The sequence below is a fragment of the Nuphar pumila genome, chromosome 8 (assembly GCF_984573655.1).
Source record: "Nuphar pumila chromosome 8, dmNupPumi1.hap1.1, whole genome shotgun sequence".
NCBI classification, from domain to species: Eukaryota; Viridiplantae; Streptophyta; class Magnoliopsida; order Nymphaeales; family Nymphaeaceae; genus Nuphar; species Nuphar pumila.
Genome location: NC_143256.1, coordinates 127793372 through 127821232, shown reverse-complemented (window position 1 = coordinate 127821232; position 27861 = coordinate 127793372). Strand labels below are relative to the sequence as shown.

The 27861-nt window shown below is 38.2% G+C and overlaps 2 protein-coding genes across 4 annotated transcripts; both read right to left on the bottom strand.

Annotated features, from left to right (window-relative positions):
* Positions 1 to 558: 558 nt before the first annotated feature.
* LOC149830729 (E3 ubiquitin-protein ligase DIS1-like) lies at positions 559 to 6568 on the bottom strand. Of its 3 annotated transcripts, none has more exons than XM_090015914.1 (4): positions 6349 to 6568; positions 3464 to 3823; positions 2025 to 2411; positions 559 to 1236 (listed from the first exon to the last, which is right to left on the bottom strand). In XM_090015914.1, the coding sequence occupies exons 2-4, from the start codon at positions 3710 to 3712 to the stop codon at positions 916 to 918; spliced, it is 957 nt and encodes a 318-aa protein (XP_089872040.1). In that variant the 5' UTR covers positions 3713 to 3823; positions 6349 to 6568; the 3' UTR covers positions 559 to 915. The 3 variants fall into 3 exon arrangements, with proteins under 3 accessions (XP_089872040.1, XP_089872039.1, XP_089872041.1); XM_090015913.1 differs by having other exon boundaries at positions 3464 to 3814; XM_090015915.1 differs by lacking the exon at positions 6349 to 6568 and having other exon boundaries at positions 3464 to 3967.
* Positions 6569 to 10390: 3822 nt separating this feature from the next.
* On the bottom strand, positions 10391 to 27644 carry LOC149830728 (outer envelope protein 61-like). Its single transcript, XM_090016744.1, has 11 exons — positions 27400 to 27644; positions 25981 to 26211; positions 16469 to 16525; positions 16181 to 16309; positions 15927 to 16004; positions 14201 to 14271; positions 14077 to 14123; positions 13729 to 13945; positions 11478 to 11874; positions 11109 to 11252; positions 10391 to 10986 (listed from the first exon to the last, which is right to left on the bottom strand). The coding sequence occupies exons 1-11, from the start codon at positions 27493 to 27495 to the stop codon at positions 10840 to 10842; spliced, it is 1614 nt and encodes a 537-aa protein (XP_089872870.1). The 5' UTR covers positions 27496 to 27644; the 3' UTR covers positions 10391 to 10839.
* Positions 27645 to 27861: the final 217 nt, after the last annotated feature.

The window sequence follows — 27861 nt, the reverse complement described above, 5'->3', positions numbered from 1 at the left end:
AAAACTGCAAAAAAAAATACAAAACGGTATCATTTAGCATATTTCATTTGGAACCTACCATTTCACATTTTTGCTTGAGCTTAATACTGTAATGCGCATCCAATTTATAGAGTAAAATTTGAGTTTGCATTAACAGGTCAAGCCCAACCAAGCTTGTAACAAGTCAAACTCATGTGAAGCTCAAGGGGCGAGGTATGATTATCACCCCTACTTATAAAACCTAACCTAGTTCTCGTTTTGGATCAGGACATTGTTATAGAAGGTTCATGGCTTGAAGGAACAGAGTCCGCAATCATTGATAAGCAGCCATATTCACATACTGACACGGTGGGAAACATGCCGGGCCTGTATTTTACAAGCATGAAACAGCCACATCATGAGAAAACAGCAGTGGCGCCTGCAAGCTTCCACACAAAGTTGCCGTTTCCTATGAGATCTGTACCCCCTCTTCAGGAGGCACCTTAACAGGGTTGTGACAAACGCGCCTTGAAAGAATGGTACGAGGGTGCGGTTGGGTTGTGCGTGCACATTAAAAATGGAGGCCTCAACTATAACATAGAGAAAAAACGTATAAAGGATGTATCATAAATATTCATCTAATGTTTGTAACTGTGACAAACACCCATAGCGTTGACATGTTTATGCTGGGCATCTTGAAGTACTCATGTCCCATAGGTAGACTTTCTCTGGTTGAACTAGTAGGTCCCCTCTGTTTTTTAACGCAATGATTAGAATAAATAATCCGATCGTTCCACTGCTGAGAGATTAAACAACACCATTCTTCTTGCATTTTAAGAGAAGAATAGAGATAGAATTTCAGATTTACATGTTAAACAATTCATTTGGAGTTTTTCTTTTCTTTTCTTTTTTATAAGCTTCAGATTTTTTTTCTTTTCTTTTCTTTTTTTATAAGCTTCAGATTTCCTTCCATATCTTGCCAGTAACTCTAAGTTTCAACTCTTTCCTGTCACCACCAGAGAAATAGAGAGCCAAGCTTCTCTGTATTATGAGCCCATCATGGCTGTCGCGGACCTTCCGGTGATCGTCTCTGATACTCCTTGGCACACCATGCCATGTCAATTTGCGTCCATTTCCACCAACCTCAAGGCAGTAGCCAAATTTTCTGGCATCGGAATCCTCACCCCAAAACCGGAGAAAAGCCATGTACACAGGTTCGGTACCCAGTCGGAAAGCTTCGAAGTGCAGACAGAAGTAATGGCCAAAGCAGTTGAACAGCTGAGCCAAATTTAATGCAAAAAAGCAAAATAAGGATAATAGGAATAACATATGCTAATTGGATAGCCAAAATAATAATTAGAAAGATAACCAGAAGCAACCACAGAGCAAAATCCAACTTTCTTGAACCAGATTACCTGGATGAGTCCAAATGTGACAAACTGGAAATGGATAAGCATCTAATTATCATACATCTGTGGCGATTTATTGTTATGGTCGTTTTTTAGATAAATTCTTATGAAGTAATAAGCAATTTGTATTTAATTTCAACCGATAATGACAACAGGAAAAAGAGCGTATTTAGCAAGCAGTGCAGGGAAGGTCCTTATTGCTTGAATCAGCTTGATCCAGTTTGGATGCAAATACTCTTTTTGAAGAAACTTGAAAAACGATGGTCCAGAATGAGTTGTGCAATAAGAACCATGTGGAAATCAGATTCTATAAAGTGCTCTCAACCTAATGCAGACAGGATGAGCAGACCTACTGCAACAAATTGGTTTGGTCAATTTGGTGCCAAGCTCGGACAAATGAACAAGGAAATAAAAATCATGCCATCCAGCACAAGTCTGAAATCCTATGTTCACCTAGTCCGTACTAAGCAACATGCTCCTTCCCGAATTACTGTAGCTCTTCACTAGGGCAGGCCAAGTGAAATCACCAAACCATTTGGATATATCTCTAGTATCTGAAATTGCAACTTTGACTACCATATCCAATTCGACACACTATTTTTGCTGGTATTTATAATGAAAAAGATGATTTCTAAAGGACAAACAGAAAGAACTTACAGTTAATGTCCAGGAAACGTTGTCCACAGAACATGGGTCCTGTTTCACATACCGATGATTGAAGGTGCAACCATTCTGAAGATCCACTTTATGAGACAGTCTTAGATGTTCCACTAGCGAAGGAACATCCCCCGTGAATGAACAATCTGAGCCTGGATGGGGACAGTTGTAGGGCCGAAAAACACACTGTGCCTCATGTTTAACCTTACTGTAATATGGAAACATCTCTTCACAACCCAAATGGTGAAATGTGCAAGGTAGGAAAAGAGAAGCTGCCAGTTTTTCCAATGCAAGGCATCTGATGTTACCAATTTCCTTTCTACAAATAGGGCATTTGTTATTCACCCTAGATTTGCAGTCGAAGCAGAGTGTATGACCACTTGGACACTGCAAAAGCATCCACACAAATATTAGCAAACAGAAGAAAATTTCAAGCTCACATATTGTCTTGAAATGAAATTGCCTACTATGAGTCGATTCATTCATTAGAAGTATATTAGGAGGTCATGATGATCACAGAACATGATCAAATTTATGAAATTTTGCCTCACGACATGGTGAAAATCCATGTGGCCTCACCATTAATAAAACTTACCTAATCACATAGTAACTGTTCTAAAATTGATCATAAACCAGAATAACATGCATGCAGATCCTAGAAAATTTTCAACGAATCCAATTCAAAAGGTCGACCCCACATATGGCCGAAACAAGCGTCTTTATCTTTTTGAACAAAGAAAAATCAAACTTTATTAAACCAAAAATATATGAAATGGCCAAATGTGATGATGAATCCTCAGTAGCTATCAGAAAGTTGACCACTATTACCAACTCTGGTAGTGCCAATCCTAGACAAACTAAAGTCCAGCCACTTTGTGGCTGCACATGCTCTGACGTCCTTAGATGATACATGAATAGATAGCATTGGCTCAGCTTTATCCCTGGAGTATGAACTGTTTCCATCCAAAAATATCAGAGACTGCCTGTTAAGATCATATCAACACCACAATATGTTTACCCATTTTTTTTCTCTTCCTTTTATCAAGCTAAAAGCAGTTTTCTTTCATCAGACTTATAAATTGAATAGCATTACATTTTAGCAAAGGTTATAGTTTCTCCGTCTGTCACGTTAGTTTTTGAAAACAAGTGCAAATTCCTAAGGCCAGTGAAACTGAGAGAGAAACCAGGCAAAGGAAGCAAACATCTTCAAAAAATCCATTTTGCATTTCTGAGATGAGACTTTTAAGGCTGCATGGCCACCTCAACTTCAAAAAATCCAAGTCTAATTGAAGAATCGATGGACCTTACCTATGTAGAGATAAGCAAAAAATTATGTCCCACTGCCCTCTCAAAAAAAAGAACTCGGAAAGCGCATTCCATTTCCTTTATTTTTGTCACATTCAAAATCTTATGTCAAATAGAAGCAAGGAAATGCCAACCTGCTGTATTGGTGGATACATTGAGTTACTACAAACTGGACACTCCAGAAGTCCATCAATATCACTGTTTGGTAGAATAACAGGCTCCCTTATGTTTGGTGCTTTGAGAGGTGCAACAAAAGAAGGTTCACTTGAACCAACTGAAGAATCGGAGCTCACTGACAAGGGGGGCAATTCATCCATACAACTAGATCCAGAAAAGCCAAAGCTATTTTTTTTTTGCTTCTTCCCTGGTATAAGATGGCTCATGTAGGGAAGACCACAATTTAAGAGGATGATTTGTCACTAGTTGTCTGCTTATTCAGCCTCCAGAGTTAACCTCAATGATAGTGGTCAAATACTCCAAAACACCTGCACATTCTAGGAAAATCCACAAATTAGATGGTGGCAGTATTTCATATGATGGTCTGTAAAAAGATCAAAGCATGCCAAAAGAAAATGAAAATGGCTTTTCTGTGGCATGCATGGCATGGAAAATTCATCTAGCGACAGTATAGCAGAACTGCAAAGGAAAACAACCCCATAGATGATAATTGGATGAGAGAGAGAGACAGAAAACAGCAGATATAATTATGCTAGACACTATCAAATGCTTTAATCATCCATTATAAAGGCTTAACTGGAAATACCAGAAATGAAAAGCATCAACCTGAAAGTGCAGAGCAAAAGTTATCCACAATAAAGGCTACTAAAACAATTGAAATCACATAACTGCCAGAAAAGTATAAATCACGTCCCATAATTTATTTAGCCCTATGGCACCTAAACTGCACTATGAATCCTGCGCTAACAGAATCTAGTGATGCTTCAGCTAAATGACAATTTGTACAGCCACAGCATCAGCAAGACACCAATCATTAGCATCCTAGACTACAAAGGTACCACACGGACTATAAAACTAAGGTAGTACAAAAAAACCCATAAGCAATTACACAAATAAACTGGAAAATAAGAACACCAAAACCATAAGATGCTAACCTTTTGATGAACATAAAAGTTTTCAAAGTTGAGAAAAGCTCCACACCACTTGCAAATCGCATGCAAGCATGTTGAAAGAAAATCAGACAATTTTTAGGAGTCCACAACCTGATGATGATTTCCTTGATTACAGTTTCTCTTTACTTGGAAATGACATAGATACATATATTAAAACCACTTTTCATTACTCCCCGATCCCTTTTCTTTCCTATGGCAATCATGCAAATATATCTACTAGAAAATACTAGCAATAGTAATGGCATTGTTTGGATACGTTATGACGGAGCAGTTAAAATTGCAACTTGTTTACCAAGGGATGTTGAGTTCAACACCCATGTTTAACTAAAAAAGTTAAGTAAAAGATGAGCAGACCATGATTGCCTTTTCTTTGTAAAGTAATAAAAACTACAATTTCTTTGTGTAGTCTCTTTGCACTAACTTGAGAACTTGTATTATATTAGATTTTCGCTACACAGTTCTTGGCCAGAATAAGGAAGTTAATTTCCTTATGTTTGAACAGCAAGTAGAAAAAAGGAAGAAATTATTTCTGTGTATGTGGGAGTAATAACTCGTCGTTTTCATCACTCATACAGCCACAGAAGAGCTGCCAACCATGTGCTTAGGTATACTGACATAACAACTCTCTTTATATCGATACTTTATTATACATGAGGAACGTTTCTTATAGTGGGGGGTGGAGATATCAACAGATACTAGAAATATTAGAGTTCTAAAAGTGGAAATCTTTCTCATATTTGGGTAAGGAAAAGCCAAAAAACAAACACATGGACATTTTTAAGCATTGTTTTCCGGTAGAATATCGCTTTGCATAGGCATTACATTAACAACATGCAACACTTTGGTCTTAGTATCTCTAAGTTCTGCAACTAACCAATTCCTAGCAACCATTCCACATTCCTGGAATGCCTTATACACCTTCCTATATCTGACGCCTATGACCACTTCCAAGAAATATCCACATAACCTAAGTACATTGCTGCAGGGGTCACAGGTTTGAATGCCACTGGGGCCTATATGCAATAGTTCATGTTTACCATCTATGATTTTAAGTGGTTTACATTCTCTGCCGATGATGTTATGGAATGCAAATCTAAAGCCGTTTTACAATCTCGCGTCATATAACCCAAAAAGTTTAATCACCATCTAATATCATGAATCCATCAAGGGAATTGGGAAATTTCAGCATAAAACAGAGAAAGTGAACCAATGGCCTCAGCAAGAACCAACAGATAATAAAATAATTTTCTTTAAACACAATCATGGAATAACTTCATGAAAGAAGAGCATAATGACCTTTACTAAACCAAATCAGCTAATCCCAATCTAACACAAACAAGTAACCCAAAACTGGGAGCATATTACAATCATTAAATTTGTTCGTTTTCGCAGAACCACAAATCAAATAAAATAAGAATCTGATTTCGACGGAAAATTAGTCAAGAATGAATGCATGAAACCATCACACAACCAAAACCAAAACAAAGGCACAAAAAATCCGTAACACCGCTATTCCCGAAAACAGAAATTTCCTGCACAAATCACAAAACGCCACATAAAAGTCCAAAAGTCAATCACAACCATAAACTCACAAAAAATATGGCATTTACCTTAGAACAGATGCACATCAATTCATTGAAATAATAATAATAATAATAATAATCAGCATAAAAAGTTTGTAACATGAAGAAAAAAACAAGCAAATTTTTCAATCTCGAACCAAATTCTTTAGGAAAAAAGTGGAGGGAACCCCAAAAGCCAAAGAAAAAAATAATTCCAACCTAAAGTTCAAGGGAAAATGAAAAAAAAAAAAATCAAAACCCACTTCGCTATATCATTTATCTATTAAGCTTTGTCATAAAAAAGCTACGCCAAAAAAAAAAACTCACCGAAATCAAACGTTCACTTCACCCACGAGAGAGAGAGAGAGAGAGAGAGAGAGAGAGGAATGTTCTTTGTCCTAGAGAAAGGAGAAGGAAGAAATGGAGAAAGGGGGAGATTCAGAAGGAAACTTCTTAGGGAGAGGAAGGGTAGAATTGGTAATTCGGGAAAAGAAGAGGATATGAGTGGATGGATGGAGAGAGACGATGGGATTGGAGAGAATATAAAAAACAGAGAGAGAGAGAGAGAGAGAGGACGCAGGTTCGGTCCAAGTCTGGAAAGGAAGGGACAGACTGTGAACCCCAATTTTAATAGGAGGAGGAGGTGAGGACCTGACCGTCCTTTCCATCTTTGTTCTGGGGTAATTTAATGACTTCCGTCCCGACAACCCGGATAAAAAGGGACGCCCTTGTCACGTGAGGGACGAATTCGGGTCGGGTATCAGAATCGATCCATATCCATTTCTAAGAGTGTGAGCTGCTTGAATGACATCTTCTTCTTTTTCGTACTGAAATAATACTACAAGATTTTCGAAATCTTGCCCGCCTTTGGATTTTAGCACTATATCATCCTGATATTCAAAGTTGTGGTAGATGACGGTAACACCAGACAGGAATGGATTTATCAAATTATGCGTGTAGTTATTTACGTTTTTACCCCTTTCAAGTATTCTATCTACGTACTACAAATTTTCTGATATGTTTAAAAAAAAAAAAAACAAATATATTTTTTAGGGTTGGACATAAATGGGCGGGACGTGGATGGAATGTAGTTGGAACCAACTGTAACGGGTCTATTATAATTCATGAAGGGGACTGTACTGGCCTGGCCTGTTTTGCACCAAAAACAGGACAAAACCAGTGGCACGTGTTCGTTGAGGAGCCTCTATATCTGTAACTGGGCAAGCTGCTGCCTGCAATTTCTGTGAGCTGGACTTGGTAACAAACCCACTTCATCTAAGCTTCATCATGTCAAAACGGGTGAGCTAAGTACACATCATAAAATTATCTGCGAAATACATCAATTATCACCAGAAAAACGATACGATACGATACGATACTCAATTGAATCGTTTATTTATTTTTAATAAATATAAAAAATAGCTTAAAATTAATTTTTAATGTCATTTTAATGGTTTTAACACGTGTCACGTTCTGATTGACATGGTAATATTTTTCAATTACTTTTTTGGCCGATTCAGAACGATACACTTGAGCATCGGTACACCCTGATAGTTGACCAAACAACCGATACAGGTCCGATTCCGATACTGACAACATTGGTTATTATGCTTGGCTTTACTGTTCAGCATGATTCATTTATTAGGAAATACGGCTTCGGGTCAACTGGTTTCAATGTGAAACTGGAAGTTTTTTCGATCATGGAATCTTGAGTGCAAATCCAATGATTGGGCATGAGTGATTAGCACGGTACTCAAAAAATCACATTATTTTAATGCAACAAGTGTATCGGGTAGAGCCCCTGTGGGATACTTGCACCTCATTTTTAATAAGTCGCTCAAGGGCCGCTGGAACATGAGGGAGAACTAGAGCATGAATTAGGCATTTTTTATTTTACTTTTTTTTTGTAAATCTTATCCCACACATGTGTTCAGCATGGTCCATTTGATTGAAATAGAATGTTGGATCATTCTTTTTCAAATAAAAATTATGATTTTTAGATGCTTGAATATTTACAAAATTTTTGACCCATTGAGTTTTAGGGGTGGGCATCAGGTTTTAATTTAAGAGCCCAGGCCAGGCCCGTGTAGAAGTCGTCCCATCGGGTTTTAAGTGTGGCCCAACCCATTTATTAATGGCTTGGGTTTTGGTCTGGTTCTTAATGGGCTTGTGTTTGAAGAGCAACCCATTGGCCCAATGAACCAATGTAATGTTCAACAGGTTGGTCCAGCTCAGCCCAAACCCATTTCTAGTTTATTTTTTGAATGAAAATCATTAATTAATTTATATAATACCAAAAGTAATTAATTAAATAAAAGATTAATGCACTCATCTAATTGTTTTTATTTTTATTTTTCATATAACCTATGCAATTAATTCGGTAAATAGTAATAATTATCAAGTTACTATGCAACCGGCTGTTAAAAAATTAATTAGGTAGCTCAGGCCCATCGGTCGACTCAATTGCCCATGAGCCTACCCGAGAGATCGCCTCATTTATACAACAGGCTGGGTTTCAGCCCAGTAGCTAACAGGTCAGGGCAGGGTCTACCCGGCTCATTGCCCACCACCCCTACTTGTATTGTCCGTTAAAAATTAAAACAGTTCTCATTCATCCTAATAAAAAAAACAGATTTAAACTCTTAATGATGAAGGTCACCATTGTAAATTGACTTAAATTTAAACCGAGTTAAAGGACAACAACAAATGCAGGGCCTTGTTTGACAGTTTTCCAAAAAGGTTTGGCCATAATTGAAAATTATAGAAATGGTGGCCCGTATTTTGAATTATTAAATGAAATTTTCCCTTGATTTTAATTAGAGGGAAGGGACAGTCTTAGTAGAGACACTCAGGTTTGGTTCGGACCCGGTAGGGTCCAGAGCTGTTACCTGTGACCTGTCCATCCAATCAGACCTGCAACCGGACCTGGTTTGTTTGGTCTGGTTTCATACCGTAGACACCCTTGTGCTTTTCCGAGTACGACCAGCCTGTCTTCTTCAATGCTTTTATAAAGGGATCCCAGAATTCGGATTCAAGGACAATATTGGCCATAAATTTCCCAAAGGACAAGTTTAGCCTCGTCGTTGGAGCATAAGAATAAGATTGGAAACTACGATTGAAACTCGGGGCATTATGGTCCCCCACCCCCAACTCAAAAAAAAAAAAAAAAACGATCTTCCACTTGAATTTACCGTCTTCCTAAACATCTTCCAAATTAAGTAATCCGAACTCTCCGGAAACACCGTTTGAACCTGTTTTGCATATTTCTCGTTTCTGTGTCCAATAGCTAATCCTACTTGCGGTGAAAATGGATCAAAGCTCAATACCGCTTTCAATCCAAACCTGACACTTTATTCTTTCGCATCTGAACTTTGGTCGAATTTGGATTCAGAAGGGATTTAGGCTTTTATCTGATGGGATTTTTCTCTACATCATGCTTTAGATTCCAATCAATGCTTTTTTTTTTGTCGAATATATGTTGGGACACAATCTCAAATCCAATATGTACCTTTTACATATTGAGCCCTGTTTTTCAAATATTACCATATAAATTTCAGATCCACATTCAACTCTACTCCATCAGATCCAGTTCCAAGGAATTATTGATATGAATTATATCTTGCTAAATTTTGGATTAGAAACAACCATGACCCACCCACAGGAACCGTTAAATCACGCTGTTTTTTTTTCTTTTTTTTGTTCTCTTTTGGCCCATTTCTACCATCTACTATTTTTTCGGTTTCTTTTTACAAAATTTCATTATGAACTCATTAAAAAGGGTGGAGTTTGAGGCGTTAATAAATTCCTCTGCCGTCAATTAAAACTTAAAAAGGTAAGAGTCACTCGCTGCCTCCAGAAGTAGTGGCAGGGCAGCCGTGCCGTGCCGTGCCGGTCTTGTGAATTAAATAGAGGCGACGCCTCTGTGCACCTTGATAAATGCTTCTCATGTATGGGCTTGTCAAGAGGATCAGACGTTGCAGATTGTTGCAACCCAATGCAGAAAGATTGTGCATGCTTTCAATAAAATTGTTGCACAATAAATGTGCAGTGTGTTGTTGCGCGTTTGAATGCAGAGTCAGAAGCAGCTTTCCCACTCCCCACATCTGATTCTGAGCAGCCATAAAAGAGAACCGTTAACCTAGACCTTACTGTTCCCAGGCATGAAGAACTTGAACAGCCATGACCACTATGGCAAGTTAATTCGTGTAAAACCAAGTTCAAAACAACAAACTATTTCAATTAACGACCTCTCAGCAAAGTGGGTTCATCTAAGACCGGTTCAATGCATCACCAAAATCAAAGAAAGCGAGTCCTTCGAGTTTATAACCAACAGCTTCAATTCACCAAAGCTCCAAAGGCTTACTGCTTATGTACTCCAACGAGTTAATGTCATTCCAAATTATATATATTCTCATACAAAATAGTTCTTGTCCTGACTTGCATCACTTCGTCAATAGTAAGGAGAACAATGCACAAAAGGAAATAAAGACCTTAAAACACAAGCAATAAACCTTACAAAACTAAATAATTTCGGTAAATACTAAAACAAATGGATTTATTTGAGTCCACCCCTCGCTTTCTGAGCTCTGCATCTCTGCCTTGAATTTGAAGACTCTTAGCTCAGGCCATCTAAGAACCAAACCAGTAAGTACGCAAATTTAGTATCGACAAATTGTCCTCCGTACTGACCTTCCACAGATTTCTCATGTTTAGTCCTTCCACCGCAGCTGCTGGTTTTAGGTTAGTAGAAGTAAGAAAACAAAAATCTCTTCCAGACCAGGGAGGACATCAATGTGCCAAGAAAGGTGGCATATGGTCTTAACCACCAATGTAGCCCATCCAGTGAAGAATAACAGCCAAGATGAGCATGACGATGGCAAGAATCATCCCAGGCCTTCCTAGGAGCCAGTTCTTTATTTTCCTCGCTCCATCTGCAACGCCCTGTATCTTTTCTGCCCATCGCATCTGTGGACCAATAACCAGACATTTTAGAAAAATTAGCAGGACTGAGGGCCTCAAGGGGATGAAAACAGCAGGTATCATCTAGCGTACAGATCTCTAAAGGCTAATAGAGATAAAACAGCTACCATTCTTTCCAAGTCATCCGGAGATAGGGATGACATTGCTTGCTGAGCTTTTACCGCATCCTCCTGAGAAAGCTTAAAGCCAAATTGCTCACTCATGTTTGCCATCATTTCTGGGCTCATATTTTTAACCATCGATGTGAACATCTGGAAAGCATGTCCATCAGGGACCAAAATATAAGAAACTACTGGTATGAACAAGAGAAGTAAAAACTGTGAACTGTAGAGTTGAACAGAACTCAACATATCTGAAATATAGGAAGTCACTGTCTCAATCATAACAGCCGTTGCCTCATGGAAAACTCTTCATAATCACAATGAGAAGGCTAGAGCAATCACGCATGTTAAATAAGGTGGCAAAATGAATTTCACCTGTCTCATGGCTGGATCTCTCATCTGGTTTCTTATCTGTTCTTGCATATCTCCTGCTGGAGGTGGAATATAAGAAGATGGAGAAGCCTCTGAATTTAAAGATGTGATCCGGGAGTTGCGGGTGCTTGCTTCATAATTGTCTCTTGCAGAAGGAACTGAGACTGAATGAGAATCACCCGTTGACCTCTTGCTGCTGGCCTTGTCTGGGGTGCTGGGTCTGAAAAGTGGGTTTGGCCCATTCATAGAAGATGCAATTTCAAACATTTTCTGTAGTTCTTCCGGGGACATCTTGCCAACCATATTAGACATGGTTTTTATCATTTCAGGTGTCATTCCCGAACCACTAAAAGCAGCCAAGGCTTCAGGGTTTGCATTTGCAAGAAAGCTATGAAATGATCTGGAAAAAAGCGTCCAACATAAGATAGCAAAAAAGTACAAACAATTTCAACCACATCATACTTCAAAACTATATCAATAAGATGGAAAAAGCCAACATTGACTTCATACAAGTAAATAAATGAAGTGTCCCGCACAAAGAAACATCCAGTGAGTAACTTCTTCAACAGTTGCATTCATGTATGTATGTTTTTTTCATGTGCAGGCATGCATGAAATCTGTGTGCCCAAAATTAGGAAATCCATAATAAAAAGAAAAATTAAAAAAAAAACTTAGTGCCAGGCCTTTAAAGTTCGATCAACCCAGAAGATGTGTGACAGTCATAGCCCATTCGCACCCAACATGTTTTGAACCTACACAACAAATGTCACTGATATTTGGATTTATTGTTATTTTTAACATGATAAATTCATATACGATTATCACAATTTTATCAAGATTTTATCATGATTTTACCACAATTTTAACAGGCTTTAATATTTCTTACATGATTTTATATTTCTATTAATTTCATATATTTTCTAATTTTTAAATTTTAAATATGCCAATCATTTTTTTTTTCTTTTCAATTTGTCATGGAAATGAGGATTTTCTCTTGCTAAGAAAATCTCAATACCAGGATTTGTATCAATAAGTTAGCTTTGAAGATAGCTTTTTATATGTAGCAAAAATAATAATCTTGATTTACCAAAGTCTCAATTCAAAAAAATGGATATAGACTACCAACTCTACTGACTCAAAGCATGTTAAGCTTAAAACAGATGATGAAAATTGCTTTGTAACAGCTGGAATGATAGCATTTGATATAGCACCTCAACCACTTCAGTGTACCACAGCAACAAGTCACATAGACACATGTCCAGTCATGGGATAGTACATAAATATGGGATATAGACATGGACATGTTCTGAAAATAAAAGACATGAACATGTTTACAATTGAATTATAGAAAAATAGAAAATATTGTACAATGTAAGAATATATATTCAGATATAACAATGTAAGGCCCATATTCACAAATATTATTAGTTCATTCTAACGACAGAATATAAAAACAATAGTAGTAATTAACAAGATAAATGAAGTGGCAAGCATAGTATTGACTATGTCCAACACATGTTTGACTGTGTAAAGAAGTGCATGTTATATCCAGTTACCAGGTGCAATGTTGTGTTGTTACATATAAATATGACTGTGTCCATGGGAGAGTGTTCTCAACTCCCAAAAGACCTTGTCACGAAGACTTAAATACTTCATAATGAAAGAGAGATGGATAAAAGCACTTTATAAAGGACAATTTTATATTTAGAAATTTTAATTTTTATCAACTTCAATTTCTAAGATTGACTAGCATTCCCCTCATAAAGACCCACATATCAACTATTGTGCAATGATGCACGTTATCACGGTTTGGTGCTCCTCACCCACTACTAACAGAGCAAGAACTCTGCATTCTTTTTTTGGATAAAACTTGAGCTTCATAGCCATTGGACAAGAAAAATCGAGTGTGATAAATAGGGCATTAATTGGTCAATTGGGTATTCAGGAACCAGAGACAGGTTAATCCTGAGAATAAAGCCATTTAATATATTATCATACTATAGACAGTACAATACTAGGGAAGAAAGATGCTATAGAGTATAAACCTCATATACATGATTAGTTTCACTATGTAAGTTCTCAACTAATGTTACAAAATTATTATGAAGTGTACAACAGAAGCCAATGACCCTTGCCCAATACAGAGAGGAGAAATTAATATGGCACTTCAAAGCAATGACTGTTAAAACCATGATATAAAGAAAAAAATACTACGGAAAGGATTGACAACAGATCTAAACTACCAGAAGCAAACCTGAGTACTTCTGGATTGTCTTTTAATTCTCGCAAACGTTCAGCTCCTGTGCTAAAGCTACTATTGTCAATGCCGCCACTAACAGATCTGGCATGAACTTGAGAGTTCTCAGCAGTATCCTCTGGTTGCATAACAGAGTACCCATTGGATGGATGATCGCCCTGGAAATCTGATTGTAGTGATTCTGTTTCTTCTACAATTTCCTCAATTACCACTCCTGTTAAGAGAAGCATGAACTCAGCAGTGCTCCAAAAGCTGACGACAAACTCATATTTATGCTTTAAAATAATTATACGTTAAAATATATTGATTCCACAAGCAAGAGGATAAAAATATGAAAGTACATACCAGATGTATGTGGTTCATCATGTTCTTTCATCAATTCTTTGGTCTGCCTGCATCATTTTACAGAGTTTCTTATAGACATTCTATTACCAAAAAATTCTGCATACCAATTTTATCAAATAAATACCTTAGCATATCTGCAATGGTCTCATCATCAGGGGAGATGACACTTGCCTTACTCAAATCAGAAACAGCAGCCTGTTTCATATCGACAATAACAGGAATCTAATTCATCACCAAAAGTAATTATGCACTGATAAAGAATATAGCACTTTTTCTAATTCTTTATGGCTTATGATATCATTAAAATACCCAAGTTTTCAAACTCCTTTATCAACTATGGAAGCTATACATCTTCTTAGACAACTTATTGAGAGAGAGAGAGAGGAACAAAGATTTGCATATGGTTTTTATTGATTTGGAGAAGGCATACGATAGAGTACCTAGGGATGTTCTCTGGTGGACAATGACGAAGGTGTTTCTCTCAAGTACATTAGTATAATTAAAGATATGTACGAAGGAGTAGTAACCAATGTCCGCACTTGTGGAGGGGTGACAACCAATTTTCCTATAACGGTTGGGTTACATCAAGGATCTGCATTAAGCCCTTTCTTATTTGCTATAGTGATGGATGAGCTTATGAGAGCAATTCAAGAAAATGTGTCGTGGTGTATGTTGTTTGTTGATGATATTGTTTTGATTGATGAGTCTAGAGTTGGGGTTAATGCTAAGTTAGAATTATGGAGACAGACATTGGAAGCAAGAGGTTTTAAGTTGAGTAAGAGTAAGACAGAATATATGAAATGTCGGTTTAGTAAGCAATGAAATAGTGATGGGAGTGTAGTGGAGCTTGGTGAGCAAGAAATACCGGTGGATGACTGTTTCAAATATTTGGGATTTATCATTCAAAAGTATGAAGAAATTGATGGAGATGTAAATCATAGGATAAAGGTTGGCTGGATGAAATGGAAAAGTGCAACTGGAGTGTTGTGCGGTCGTAGAATGCCATTGCGGTTGAAGGGAAAGTTTTATAGGACAACAATTAGGCCCGCTTTACTATATGGTACAGAATGTTGGGCTGCCAAGAGACATCATATTCAAAAAATGAGTGTAGCCGAGATGCGTATGCTTAGATGGATGTGTGGAAATACAATAAAAGATAAGATTCGAAACGAGGAGATACGTAAGAAGGTAGCCGTTGCATCCATTGAAAATAAGATGAGAGAGAATCGTTTACGGTGGTTTGGACATATTCGGCGAAGGCCTAATGATGCTCCAGTTAGAAGGATGGAGAAATGAGAAAATATATTAGTTAAAAGAGGTCGGGGTAGGCCTAAGAAGACTTGGATGGAGATGATAGGGAAGAATATGAATGCTTTGAACCTCACTGAGGACATGGCATTGGATAGAAATGATTGGAGGAGAAGGATTCATGTGGAAGACCCAGAATGATTTTCTTTTTTTGGTTCATATCGTTGACCCCAATTGTTTTGGGATGAAGGCATAGTTGTTGCTGTTGTTGTTGTTATAGTCACCAAGATCGGTCTCAAGATAAGGTCATGAGGAACTTTCTCTAGACAATTGAAAAGTAAGTGGTGTTTCTTAGGAGAATCTGGGGTAGATATTTTCGAGTTATTATCGTTTTAAAAAACCTTTTAAATGAATAAATTAAAATTATTGTGAGAATGTGCACATGCACCCACGTGTGTGTATGCATGCATGTATTATACCATCGACATCATCAAGCCCTACCCCAACTACATGAAGTTGGCGTTAAGAGTTTATTATTATTATTATTATTATTATTATTATTATATATAGAGAGAGAGAGAGAGAGGAATCACATAACTTACTTTTATATTCCCCAGTTCTTTGCATGCCTGACCCCTGCGATATAGAGCCTTTACATTTTCCGCATCATATTGTAACACCTGAAATAATTGACAGAAAATAAGGAAAAAAAGAAAAATACAACCATAAGTAAAGTTATATATAATTGAAATAGCCAGTTAAACAAACATCAATAAAAAATATTCCCATAATATACATTGACAAATTTAAAGTTGATTTAGTAAAAAATAATATTGAAAAAAGGTCCTAGCCATACCTCTGAACCTTCCTTTACACAATCTTCATACTGCTTCATTTTTAAAAAGCATGACATCAGGTTCAGCGAGCATGCCATGCGGAGTGTTTTGCTTTGCAAGAAGGGGACTCTCTTCAGGTTGTTCTTTGCCTACACAATTGAAAGCCTAATAAGGGAACCCATTATGTCCATTATTCTGGAGAACTTAAACAGCAGTGCATATGTATATATACATGTTTGCACGTGCAGACACATGCCTGCATGTGGGTTGGAAGAAAAACAAAATGGAAATAAAGGTGTTCCACATACAAGCAAATATTTCTCTGCAGCATCACTATACTTTCCACGGCCATGAAGGTCATTTCCCTGCCAAGAAACCAAAGGCAGTATGAATATGCATGAAAATGCATTTAATGTTCCAGACTCAGATTAAGCAGACATTGCAGAATGTTAAACGGCAGCTATTCCAGCACATTGGCAAAATAACTCCTCTTTTTATTTCAACAGTTCAAGTTACCACTTCCAGTGAGCACAACATGCTAAATTATGTATTCATGTATGCACATATATGCAAAGACAAAAGCAAACATGCATGAAATGCAACATCGACCTTAAAATGTTACTGTGAAAACAGTGACATGGAAAACAAAAAATCAATGCCACACATATTCTTACATGTACTGTCCCGAGTATGCATCCTAAGTCTTCTTTTAAATTCTTCAATTTTTTGATTAACCAGGAGTGTGGAGATATTGTTGCAGAAAGCTGGAAAGTCCGTTCACAGGGTTGTGCCATGCACAAATTTATGTGCAAATTAGAGTTGGTCAAACGGAATCTGAAAAAGTGGTCAAAAGATTCCATTGGTCACATCCCAACACGCATTAAGCATGTTTTGGACGAGCTGGAAGTGATTAACCGGGTAACTAGCACAGGTGACCCAGAGGCCATAACAAAAGAATTACATTTAAGAGAGGAACTGGAATTGCTCAAGAAAATGGAAGAACCTTATGGAAGCAAAAAGCAAGGTGCAGATGGCTCGACGCAGGAGATAAAAACACCACATTCTACCACTCAATAGTGAACCGGAATATCATGCAGAAGCAATTGATGTCCTTGGTTCGGGATAACAGGACACGGGCTGAATCCAGAGAAGAGGTTAAAGAAGAGGCCGTGAAGTACTTTAGTGAGCTCTTCAAGGCGGAAGAGGCAAATAGGGATTCCTTTCCAAGGGTCCCCAGCCTGGGGTTGACTGCAGAAGAAAACGATCTTCTTTGCCTTGACGTGTCAGATGAAGATATAAAGAAAACAATGTTCGATCTTGATGTCGAGAGTGCTCCGGGCCAGGATGGATTCTCTAAATCTCCGGGGCCTTTTTCCAATCCTATTGGAGTATCATCAGCAATGATCTGTGTAAAGTCGTTTCCACCTTCTTTAAGAAAGGAAGAATCCCACATAGAATCAACTGCACAAACATTGTGCTCAATCCCAAGAAGGAAGGAGCTGACCGACTGTCGCAATTCAGGCCTATCAATCTATGCTCCTTTATATACAAGGTGATCACAAAAATTATTGTTAGGAGGATGAGTGGTATTGTGGAGCGAGTTATCAATCAAAATCAAAGAGCTTTCTTAAAGGGCTGAAATATCCAAGATAGCATTTTGTTAGCGCACGAGTTGGTAGACTCCATGTCAGCAGGAAAGAAGAGAGATGTTATGTTCAAAGCTAACTTAGCGAAGGCCTATGGCAGAATCGACTGGCGGTTTCTAAAAGACTCGTTGTAGTCTTTTGGATTTTGTGAATACTGGATTAGTAGGATCATGAAATGTGTCACCACACCTTCTTTTGCAGTCGTTATTAATGGAGAGCCAACACAACAATTTTGGACAGCAGAGGGATCCACCAAAGTGACCCAATGTCATCGTATCTGTTTTGTTGGTGATGGAACATTTGTCTAGGCAGGTTCATCAAGCACAGAAGAAGGGGGACATTGTCCCAGTCAATGTTCAGGGATTTGAATGGAATCATTCTTTTTACGCTGCTGACACTATTTTTTCTACAAGATACAAAGGAGTCCATAAGCAGCTTCCTTTAAATCATGGTGGACTTTGAGGGGGCATCGGGTCTATTGGTGAGCAAGGGCAAATCAGTTTTCATTCCTTTCAACCCTTCCTCAGCACGTAGCAGCTACAATCACAGAGCAAGTGGGTGCAGCCTGGCTGCACTTCCGATTCACTACTTGGGGCTTCCTCTCTTCAAAGGACGGTTGTGCAAATCTATGTGCAATCCACTAATATTGAAGTTTTGAAAAAGACTAAAAGCGTGGAATGGTCGACTGCTATCAATGGCCAGACGGGTCACCTTAATCAAGTTAGTGCTCTCAACCTTTCGTGCCTATTGGATGGGCACTTTCAAGCTTCCAGCAGGTGTCATCGAGGAAATGGAGTTGATAATGAAACAATTTTTATGGTATGACTATGACCAACACAAGCATTTTCACTTGAAAGGCTCCTGCAAAAAAAAACTGCAGCATTAGCTTTTTTCTTTCCTCCATGGATTTTAATTTCTATTCCCCTTCTCTAAATCTTTCTTCCAACTTCTTACCCCAGCTTGTTTCTGAAAAGTTAAACAATTCCAACTTTTTAATTTAGAAAAGGCAAATTACCCTTTTTATAAGGAGTCAGGATCTGTCAAGGCACCTGGATGGGTCCATCGCGGTCCCGACAGAGTTTATTCTGCAGGAAGAGAAGGATGAGATAGGGCAGATTGAATCTTCTAGTCAGATCAAGAATCCAAATTTTATCAGTTGGATGAAGAGAGATCAGACTCGCATTGCATACATCACATCAACCCTTTCACAAGAGGTATTGATCGATATCCCATATGACTGCACAGCCATGCAACTTTGGATGCATCTTGCACAGACATATTCTCAAATAGCTGAATCCAAGGTTATGTTCTTGAAGAAGCTACGTCACATGGGTGTGGTTACTGGTACGGGTGCGACACGGGTGCGGAGCAATTTCAAAAATTTTGGACACGGAGACACGGCTATATATATGTATATATATATATATTTAAATATATATATATATAACAATAATAAGACTCGGTCAAAGTTGTGCCCATTAGGGGACACGACTATATATATATATTTTTAAAAATATATATAAAAAGATCGATTTTCTTTTAGTTTTTATACGTCTTTTGCCCTAAAAATGAACAAAAATAGACTCGATCAAAGTTGAATGAGTCCAAAATGTGAACGAACTCGGCCCTGGTGCGTTGACCGAGTCAGACACTTGGTTGACCGTGTTTGCCCTGTGTCCGAAGCCGCACCCGTGTCGGGGCGTGTCGACGTGGGTGCGTCGACCTTATAGCCGAGTCTGTGTGACTTAGTGAAGAAGGAATTTCAAAACCTGAAGAAAGATAGTAACACCAGCATTATGGAATATCTAAATAAGGTGAAAAGCATTACTGACCAACTGACATTAATCGGATATGAGGTTTGAGATAAAGACAAGATGCAGCAGGCGCTTAACGGTTTAGGTTATAAATACCATATTCTATCAACCTCCTTGTCGTGTCTCCATGCTCATCCCACTTTTGAAAACTTGAGGCCAAATTACTAGATTATGAGATGCCCCTAAAGGGTTTATCTGATCAGATAAATAAAAGCCAAGGAGATTCTTAGGATGTTCTCTTCACTTGACCATCTCATGGAAGAGGTCACGGTTATCAAGGAGGCAAAGGTCATGGCAGCAACAATGGTGGGGGTAGGGGGTTACTCCCTACTACAAACACTCCTCCATTTGCTAATAATCAAGGAGGATGGGGGGTCCCTACATGCTATGTATTTAAAAAGCCTGGTCATATAAAGGCAAATTGTTGGTATAAAGATTATCCCAAATATAATTCAGAGGTGAATATGGTGCAAATCAAGAGAGATAATAATGTCCAATAACAACAGGTCAATCGAGTGAGGTAAAGAGTTCAAATGTTGTCACATTAGACAAAAATCTCCTGTTTGTTGCACTTACAGGTCTGAATTTGAAGCAGAATGAGCAAGGGGTATGGTACATAGACTCTAGAGCAGCCAATCACATTAGTGGTGATGTGGGTAAGTTTTCTGAATTGATTCCTTATCATGAAAATAGCAATGGTACTGGTGATGGAACTGGACACCCCACTCCCATGTTGGTCATGTTTCTATTCATATATCTGATTCAAAGTCTCTGACATTGTTAAATACCATATATGTTCCCAATATAAAAAAGAACTTGATTTCTGTTTCTAAGTTTATTGATGACGTGAATTCCAACGTCATATTTACAGTTGATTTTGTTTATATGAAGGATCTTCTCATGAGGAAGACATTCATTGAAGGAAAAAATTGCGAAAATATGTATGTCCTCAACGAGAGTCATATCAAGCCCGTGAAGCCGTTGGTAGAAGTCCCCCCCAAGCTGAAATTGATGCCTTTGCCATCGTCCTCCTTTGTTTATATTTCCATTGTTGATGAGTCCTATAAGCCTGAAATATGGCACATACATTTAGCTCATTGTGGTAGATAGTTTATAGAGTATCTTCTATATGATAATTTAATCCCTAGGTCTAGTCTTGGTACTTTTTCCTGAAGGTCTCTTATGTCTTAGTTGTTAGGTATCGAAAAGTCATGTATTACCTTTTTTACCATTTGATAATAAAACTTCTAAGCCTTTTGAATTTTGGGGGTCTGCGCCCAAATATTCATTGTCTGGCAGCAAGTATTATGTTATATTTATTGATTATCATTCACGCTTCACATGGATCTATTTCATGAAATGTAAATATGAAGTTTTCAATATCTTTCACAAATTTCATCTATTTGTCAAAATTCAGTTCAGCATACCCATCATTAATTTTCAATGTGATGGAGATGGAGAGTTCAATTCAAATGAATTCATTGCACATCTGAATGATAACGAAATTAATCGCAGAATTTCATGCCCATATACACCTCAACATAATGGCGTTGTTGAAAGAAAGTATCGTCATATTGTAGAGAGTGTACTAGCAATTATTCATGGAAGTAATATGCCTTTGCATTTATGGATGGAAGTTTTTCACTCTGTTGTGTTTGTGATAAACAGACTCCTTATGAGAAAGCTGAAAAATAAGTCACCCTATTTCATGATATATGGGAAACATCGTGCTTATGGTGAGTTAAAGGCTTGGGGATGCACATGTTATGTTCACATAGACAAGGCAACGAGGACTAAGTTTGATGACAAAGCTCGTGTAAGTAGATTTTTGGGGTATGCAGAAAATAATAAGGGATATTGCTGCTATGATTCATCCGGTAAATGCATTCGAATATCTCAAAATATTGTTTTTGATGAAATGTTGTTCAAAAATGTGTCCAGGAATATGAACACAGTGACTGAAGAGGCAGACCCAAAAATAGAAGTATATCAACTATGGTTGAATGCACAACTGTTTGTGTTACCTGAGAATGTATGGCCTCAAGGCCCTCAACATAATGAATCAAGTGGGAATCAGCCAGGAGATCATGTCCAGACATCTGAGCATGAGAATGACAAGTCTGCAAACGATTTTCAGAGATATAAGGAAGGAATGGTATACAACAGAAGGCTGAGAGCACAGGATGCAGGATCGATTAATGAGAATGCACAGAAAGTCCATGATCAGATACGTGAGCTAAGAAGATCAAGCAGGGTCCGACATCCTATAGATAGATGAGTAAGTTATGAGAACTTTTACATGGATCTTCAAATGTTTCTAGTCCAGATAAGTAAGCATGATGAGCCAAAATCATATGCCCAAGCAGTCAGAAATAAAAGGTGGGTTGAAGCTATGAATGAAGAAATGAAGGCCTTGCATAAATATCAGACATGGAAAATAGTACCAAGACCTAACGACAAGAATGTCGTGGGGTCAAAGTAGGTGTATAAGATAAGTATACAAGCCAGAAGGGTCAATAGAGTGATACAAAGATAGACTTGTAGGGAAGGGATCAAGGTTACCAGACTAGGAAGCGGAAGCGGGAAACGATACGGGAAGCGGAAGTGAGAAGCGCTGCATTTTAAAATATATAGGAAGCGGGAAGCGAGGAATAAAAAAAAGGAAATATAATAATTGAATGTGAATCATAATGAAACACAAATAAAAACTAAAATAAAAAGTGACTAATATTAAATTTCATGATTTTTTAGTGTAAGAATTAAATTTTTAACAAAATCTAAAAATGATGATTACCAATTTAGAGAAAGCACATGGAAGTAAGTGAGAAGAGTGAGAGAAAACACGTAAAAAACATGAAAAGTTGAGTAAGAGAACATATAAGATGGATAAATGAAGTGTGTGAAAAGCATAGGAGAAGCGTGGGGAAATCGAGGTTCTCATCAAGTTTCGGAAGCGAGGAGTATCGTGCTTCCGAAGCGAGTTTTTGGGAAGCGAGCTTCCCACCTATCTAAGAAGCTTCCGGCAACTCTGGAAGGGATACACCCAAGAGTATGGATTGGATTATGATGAAACATTTAGTCATATGGTTAAAATGTGTCCTATTAGGCTTATAATGTCCCTTGCAGTTGAATATGATTTGTCATTGAATCAACTTATGTCAAAAATGTCTCTATGCATGGAGATGTGAAGGAAAAAGTATATATGGAGTAGCTTTCAAGATATAGTGTTGATGACCCAAATTCATGTTAATAGGCTAAAAAAAGCAATATATAGCCTAAAGCAAGCAGCAAGGTCCTGGTTTGAAACGTTCTCATTAGAAATCTAGAGATATGGTTTTTGAAGGTCTTTTCTTGATCACTCCTTATTTATTTTCAAGGAAAAGAATATGATGGCATTACTTCTTATATATGTTGATGATATTATAGTAACAGGGAATTATGAACACCATATGGAAGAAACTAAATGTCTATTTGCTAAGAAGTTTCAGATGAAGGATTTGGGGAAAATGAAATATTTTCTAGGAGTTAAAATTGACAGGAATCAAGATGGTAATTTAGTCCTGACACAACACAAATACACTATGGATTTGTTGGCCAAAACAGGTATGAAAGAATGTAAGCCAATTTCTACACCAAGTCCGGTGCATCAAAGATTAGGGAATTCAGAGACAGCTTTATAGTGATCCCACCGAATATAAAAGTATAGTAGGTATACTTCAATACCTAACCTTTACAAGGCCTGACATTGTATATATTGTTAATCAGGTGTCACAGTTTATACATAAGCCAAAGGTGAGTCACATGGAAGCCACAAAGAGAATATTGTAATATCTAAAGGCTATTATTGGGGGGATGGATTGATATATAAAAAGAGAGGGCAAGAAGATATCATGATGTTAATGGCATTCTCTAATGCAGATTAGAGTGGTGATCCAGATGAAAGGAGGTCTATTTCTGGTTACTGTGTATACATTGGGAGAAATTTAATATCATAGAGCAACAAGAAGCAAAGAGCACTTGTTAGATCTAGTACTGAGGCAAAATATAGAGCAACGACAACAGTTATATCAGAACTTACATGGATGAGATTATTGTTATCAGAATTACAAAAAAAATTTGCTAAAGATTGTGTTGTTTTGTGACAATCAAAATGTCATTAAAATATCGTTAAATCCGGTTAAGCATGGCAGGACAAAACATATTGAGATTGATCAACATTTTACCTGGCAAAAGATTGAAGATGGAGAGATAGAAGCAAAATTCGTGGGCACAGAAAATCAAACAACACAAAGATTTTGGTATCTTAAAAACAAGTCGTCCATTGTGAAGGCCATGTACAACTTGAGGGAGGGTATTGGATAGTGTCCAAATCCAAACCATGTCAGATCCAGACCTGGGTCATGTCAGACCCAGATCCAGATCATGTCAGACCAGGGTCATATATATGTGTTTGGTCTGTTTTGCCCTTAATTAATGTATATGTTGTATCTTGTATTAAAAGGGCATTATAGTAATCTACCATCGTGATTCTTTATTATAAAAGGAGTCCCATAGAACGTCCCTACATTGGGAAACGTGAGATCAGAAAAATCTGCCCTAAAACCTCTATTCTCTTTCTTTCTTCTCTGTGTGAAGAGGCTTTGTTTCATATTGGGTACCAGAATTTTCAGGAAACAAGTGTGCAAGCTGGTGGATGAAAGGGGGGTCTTAGCATTAAGGCTATGGGGGAGTTCAACATGGTGTGCTTGGCCAAATTGCCATGGAGAGTGCTCACTCAATTAACTAATCCAAGGTCCCAGCTGGTCTCTATGAAGTATCTATCTCATGAATCCTTATGAGTCCCTCATCCTAAACTGGTAGGATCCTACGGATGGAAGGGCGTGAGAATGGGAGTCTCTGTTTTACTGCATGGTGAAAGATGAAAGTCTGGCAATGGACTTTCTATTGAATTTTTCGATCCATGGTGACCCATTGGACAGATCCTTACTCACCTTCCGGCCAATACCCAAAATATTATGTATAACAATTTACGGTCCATCCAATTCAGTGAAGTCATCGATCAGTCAGTCTGTCCAGCATGTTTGGTCCCACAGGAAGGTCCCAGACTGTCAGAAGAGGTATACACTGCTATTCAGGGCTGCACATGGAATCCAGATTGTGAAGACCTTCTAGAGTGGAGAGGTACATTGGAGTTCACTGTCAAAGCTGCTTTTAATTTGGTCAGAGAAGAGGGCCAAAACCAAAAGAATTCCGTGTTTCAAACTATATGGAAGAACACTCTCTTCCCAAGAGCCACTTTAACACTCAGATTTGTGATTGAAGACAAATTAATGACTCAAGAGAGACTCAAGAAGTTTGGTATAGTGCTCCCTAGTAGATGCATCATCTGCAGGAAGGCGGACGAGGGGAACAACCATTTGCTCCTCCTGTGTCCATGGAGCAGGAAAGTATGGCAGAATACATCACAATTGTTTGGCCGACAGTGGAGACCAAGTGGTGACCTGAAACAGTCATTTTTAAGTTGGAAAGCCTGCCGGTTCAGAGAAAAGAAAGTGACAGCGCAGCTGGGAGTTAGCCTTCCAAACAATTGTTTGGAAAATATGGGGAATTTGGAATGAATTGTTGTGTGGCAAATACGCTAAACCTAGGAAGCAACTTGAGAAGGAAGCGTTACAGGCTGTGAGGGAGCAAGCCATGAGAGTTTTAAGGAATCCTACCCTGCCTGTTGCAATGAGATGGAGGAGAATGGACCTCTAGGCACCTCCTCAGGTGGGGTGGGTCAAGGTTAACATTCATGGAAGATTCCACCTAGGCTGGCAGCCTGGCACATAGGGTACACTATCCGTGATCATGAGGGACCATTATAAAAGCAGGCTGTTTCAGTTTGAAAGGGAACATGCGTGATAAGGAACGGGCTGGATGGCTCTAGATTTTGCAAAATATCAAGTCAGAGACCAACAGAATTTTCCAAAACGGAAGACCGGAATTGGTTATTAAGGTGGTCCGGGTTTTGGAAGGACGGAGCAGGGGTCAGGAAATCCCCTCCCAATTGAAAGTTGTTTTGTATAGATTCAATAGGATTAATGTCAATAGAGTTTGCAGCAATATGCATTTTTTGGCCAGACTCCTAGCTAATCTGGCTAGGGTGAGAGTGAGTAAATTCTGGAAGGACCACCCCCCAGATTGGCATCATCTATTGGAGGAACAAAATTGTACATAAATTTTTTTATTATTAAATGAACAGGTAGGGGTCCACCTAACCCCATCTTGCCTATCAAAAAAATGTACTGCCAAAATGAACTGGAATTCATAAGTAGTCATATAATAACAAAAAAGAAGAAAATATAATCAGAGGTAAACCTGCTTCTTCAAAATTTCACATGCATTCAGTTCATAAGAGACTTGGGCATCAGCTTGAGCATGCATTGCAGCAATTTCTTCAGGTGTAGCCTTAGAAATTTTCTCAGCAATCCCTGCCATATCCTCACTACGTGCATATTTTAATTGCTCTGCAGCATCTCTGACATCTTCTGGCCTCAAGTTCTTCATTCCTTCTGTCGCTAGCTTAACAAGGTCCGGATTGGACATCAACTACAAAAGACATAGGAAGCTATAAGCAAAAGGAAGCAACCTCTTTTACAAAGCAAAACTCGCATTGGCTAGCATCGGAGTTGTCACCAAAAAATAAAACATGTAAGGGTATCCTAGTGGAAAACTATATGAGATATCATATTTTAACACAATTTGACACATGAATTGAAGGGGTACTGCATAGCTATGATGATTGCATATTTTGGTGTTTAGAGTATGTATTAGAATTTCATCAATGAGTTTGTGTTGATTTCCCCACATTTAATAGTTTAGATAGTGATTTTAAGTCTCATGAAAATAGAAATATGGTTAAATTGAACTATACTAGACAATTGCTTGACCAGTGAATTTTTTAATGTTTGGATAATATTTTTCAAGTCTCACAGGTACATTACATAGAAGTATGATTATCTTGATCTGGATTCCTAGACAATCAGTTGATCAGTGAATTTCTTAAACTTTGGAAAGTGTTTCTCACGTCTTATAGGTGTATCAGAAGTACGATTATCGTGAACTAAATTCCTAGACGATGACTTGATCAGCTTGTGTGAGAAAATTCACCAAAAAGGGACTGAATTCAGTAACAGAAATTTTACGTTCCCGGAACCAACTGAAACCCTCTTGAAACCACAGGGTATGTCAGGGCTACAACTGAAACACCATACCAAACAACTCGAAACAAATGGAACCCATCTGCAGAGAACCAGAGCCGAAAATTCCCGGTTTTCGCAGTTACCAAAAGGTTGCTCACATTCGAGTCTTGATCTTTCAATGCCCCTAGTAACCAAAACAGCCTAACCCAAAAAAATCAGGTTTCCCAAAAGAAAATTCCCAAATTTTATCAACCAAACTCGATTGGAGAAAAGGAGAACCCAACGATAATCACCAATTAGGCCTCAAAAACCGAGCACAGCCGAATCCTAAATCGACTCATCAGGATCCCCAAATTTCCAACCCACAATGAACGGCCAAAAAAAACTACCAAGATCACAAATCTATCAAAGAAAAACAAACAATTCCCCACAAATCAAGTCTATCACATAACCTAGAGAGAGAGAGGATCATCGAAACAACAGATAATTAATATCGAGAAAAAAATCCGAAAAATTCAGAACCCTTCATCATCTGCATCACCGGATCAAACGAAATTAAGTGAAAAAAGAATTAAAGAAAAAAAAGAAGGTGTACCTGCTGTTGAAGTTTGGCCAATTCTGCAGGTGGCATCCTGCCGAGTTGTTCCTGAGCCATTCTCATGATCTCGGGATCCATCATGCCGTTAAACATCGTCCACTTTCTTCTCTTTCAACTAACGAGAGAATCTGCAGCTAAAGAATACGAGTGGGGTTGGTGCCCTCTGCTCCTCCTCCTCCTTTTTTAATATATTGTAGAAATAGGAAGAAACCCCAATCTATTCAGATATTTATTCACAGGGCGGAAAAGAAAGGATTGGGTTTTTGTTTATTTAGAATGGGGTGGGGTGGGGTGGGGAGAGAAGTGGTCGTTGTCGTGGTCGGCCGGTAAAAGAAAGGCGACGCCAGAAGCCACCACGATCCTACGACTAGGTTTTTGATGGTTTGTTCCGGTCTCTCTCTCTCTCATCTCAATGACGCCCTTTGACTTTCAACCATCGTGGACCATTTTGATTCTTTC

What these genes read in the sequence shown, in the direction of transcription:
- LOC149830729 (XM_090015914.1), bottom strand. Translation starts at nt 3,712, where the DNA reads ATGAGCCATCTTATACCAGGGAAGAAGCAAAAAAAAAATAGCTTTGGC. An exon ending in TGTATCCACCAATACAGCAG is followed by an intron (nt 2,412 to 3,463) that starts GTTGGCATTTCC and finishes ATGCTTTTGCAG; the next exon opens with TGTCCAAGTGGTCATACACT. An exon ending in ACGTTTCCTGGACATTAACT is followed by an intron (nt 1,237 to 2,024) that starts GTAAGTTCTTTC and finishes AATTTGGCTCAG; the next exon opens with CTGTTCAACTGCTTTGGCCA.
- LOC149830728 (XM_090016744.1), bottom strand. Translation starts at nt 27,495, where the DNA reads ATGTTTAACGGCATGATGGATCCCGAGATCATGAGAATGGCTCAGGAA. An exon ending in ACCATTGCAGATATGCTAAG is followed by an intron (nt 14,124 to 14,200) that starts GTATTTATTTGA and finishes AAAATGATGCAG; the next exon opens with GCAGACCAAAGAATTGATGA. An exon ending in CGGATGACTTGGAAAGAATG is followed by an intron (nt 10,987 to 11,108) that starts GTAGCTGTTTTA and finishes ATTGGTCCACAG; the next exon opens with ATGCGATGGGCAGAAAAGAT.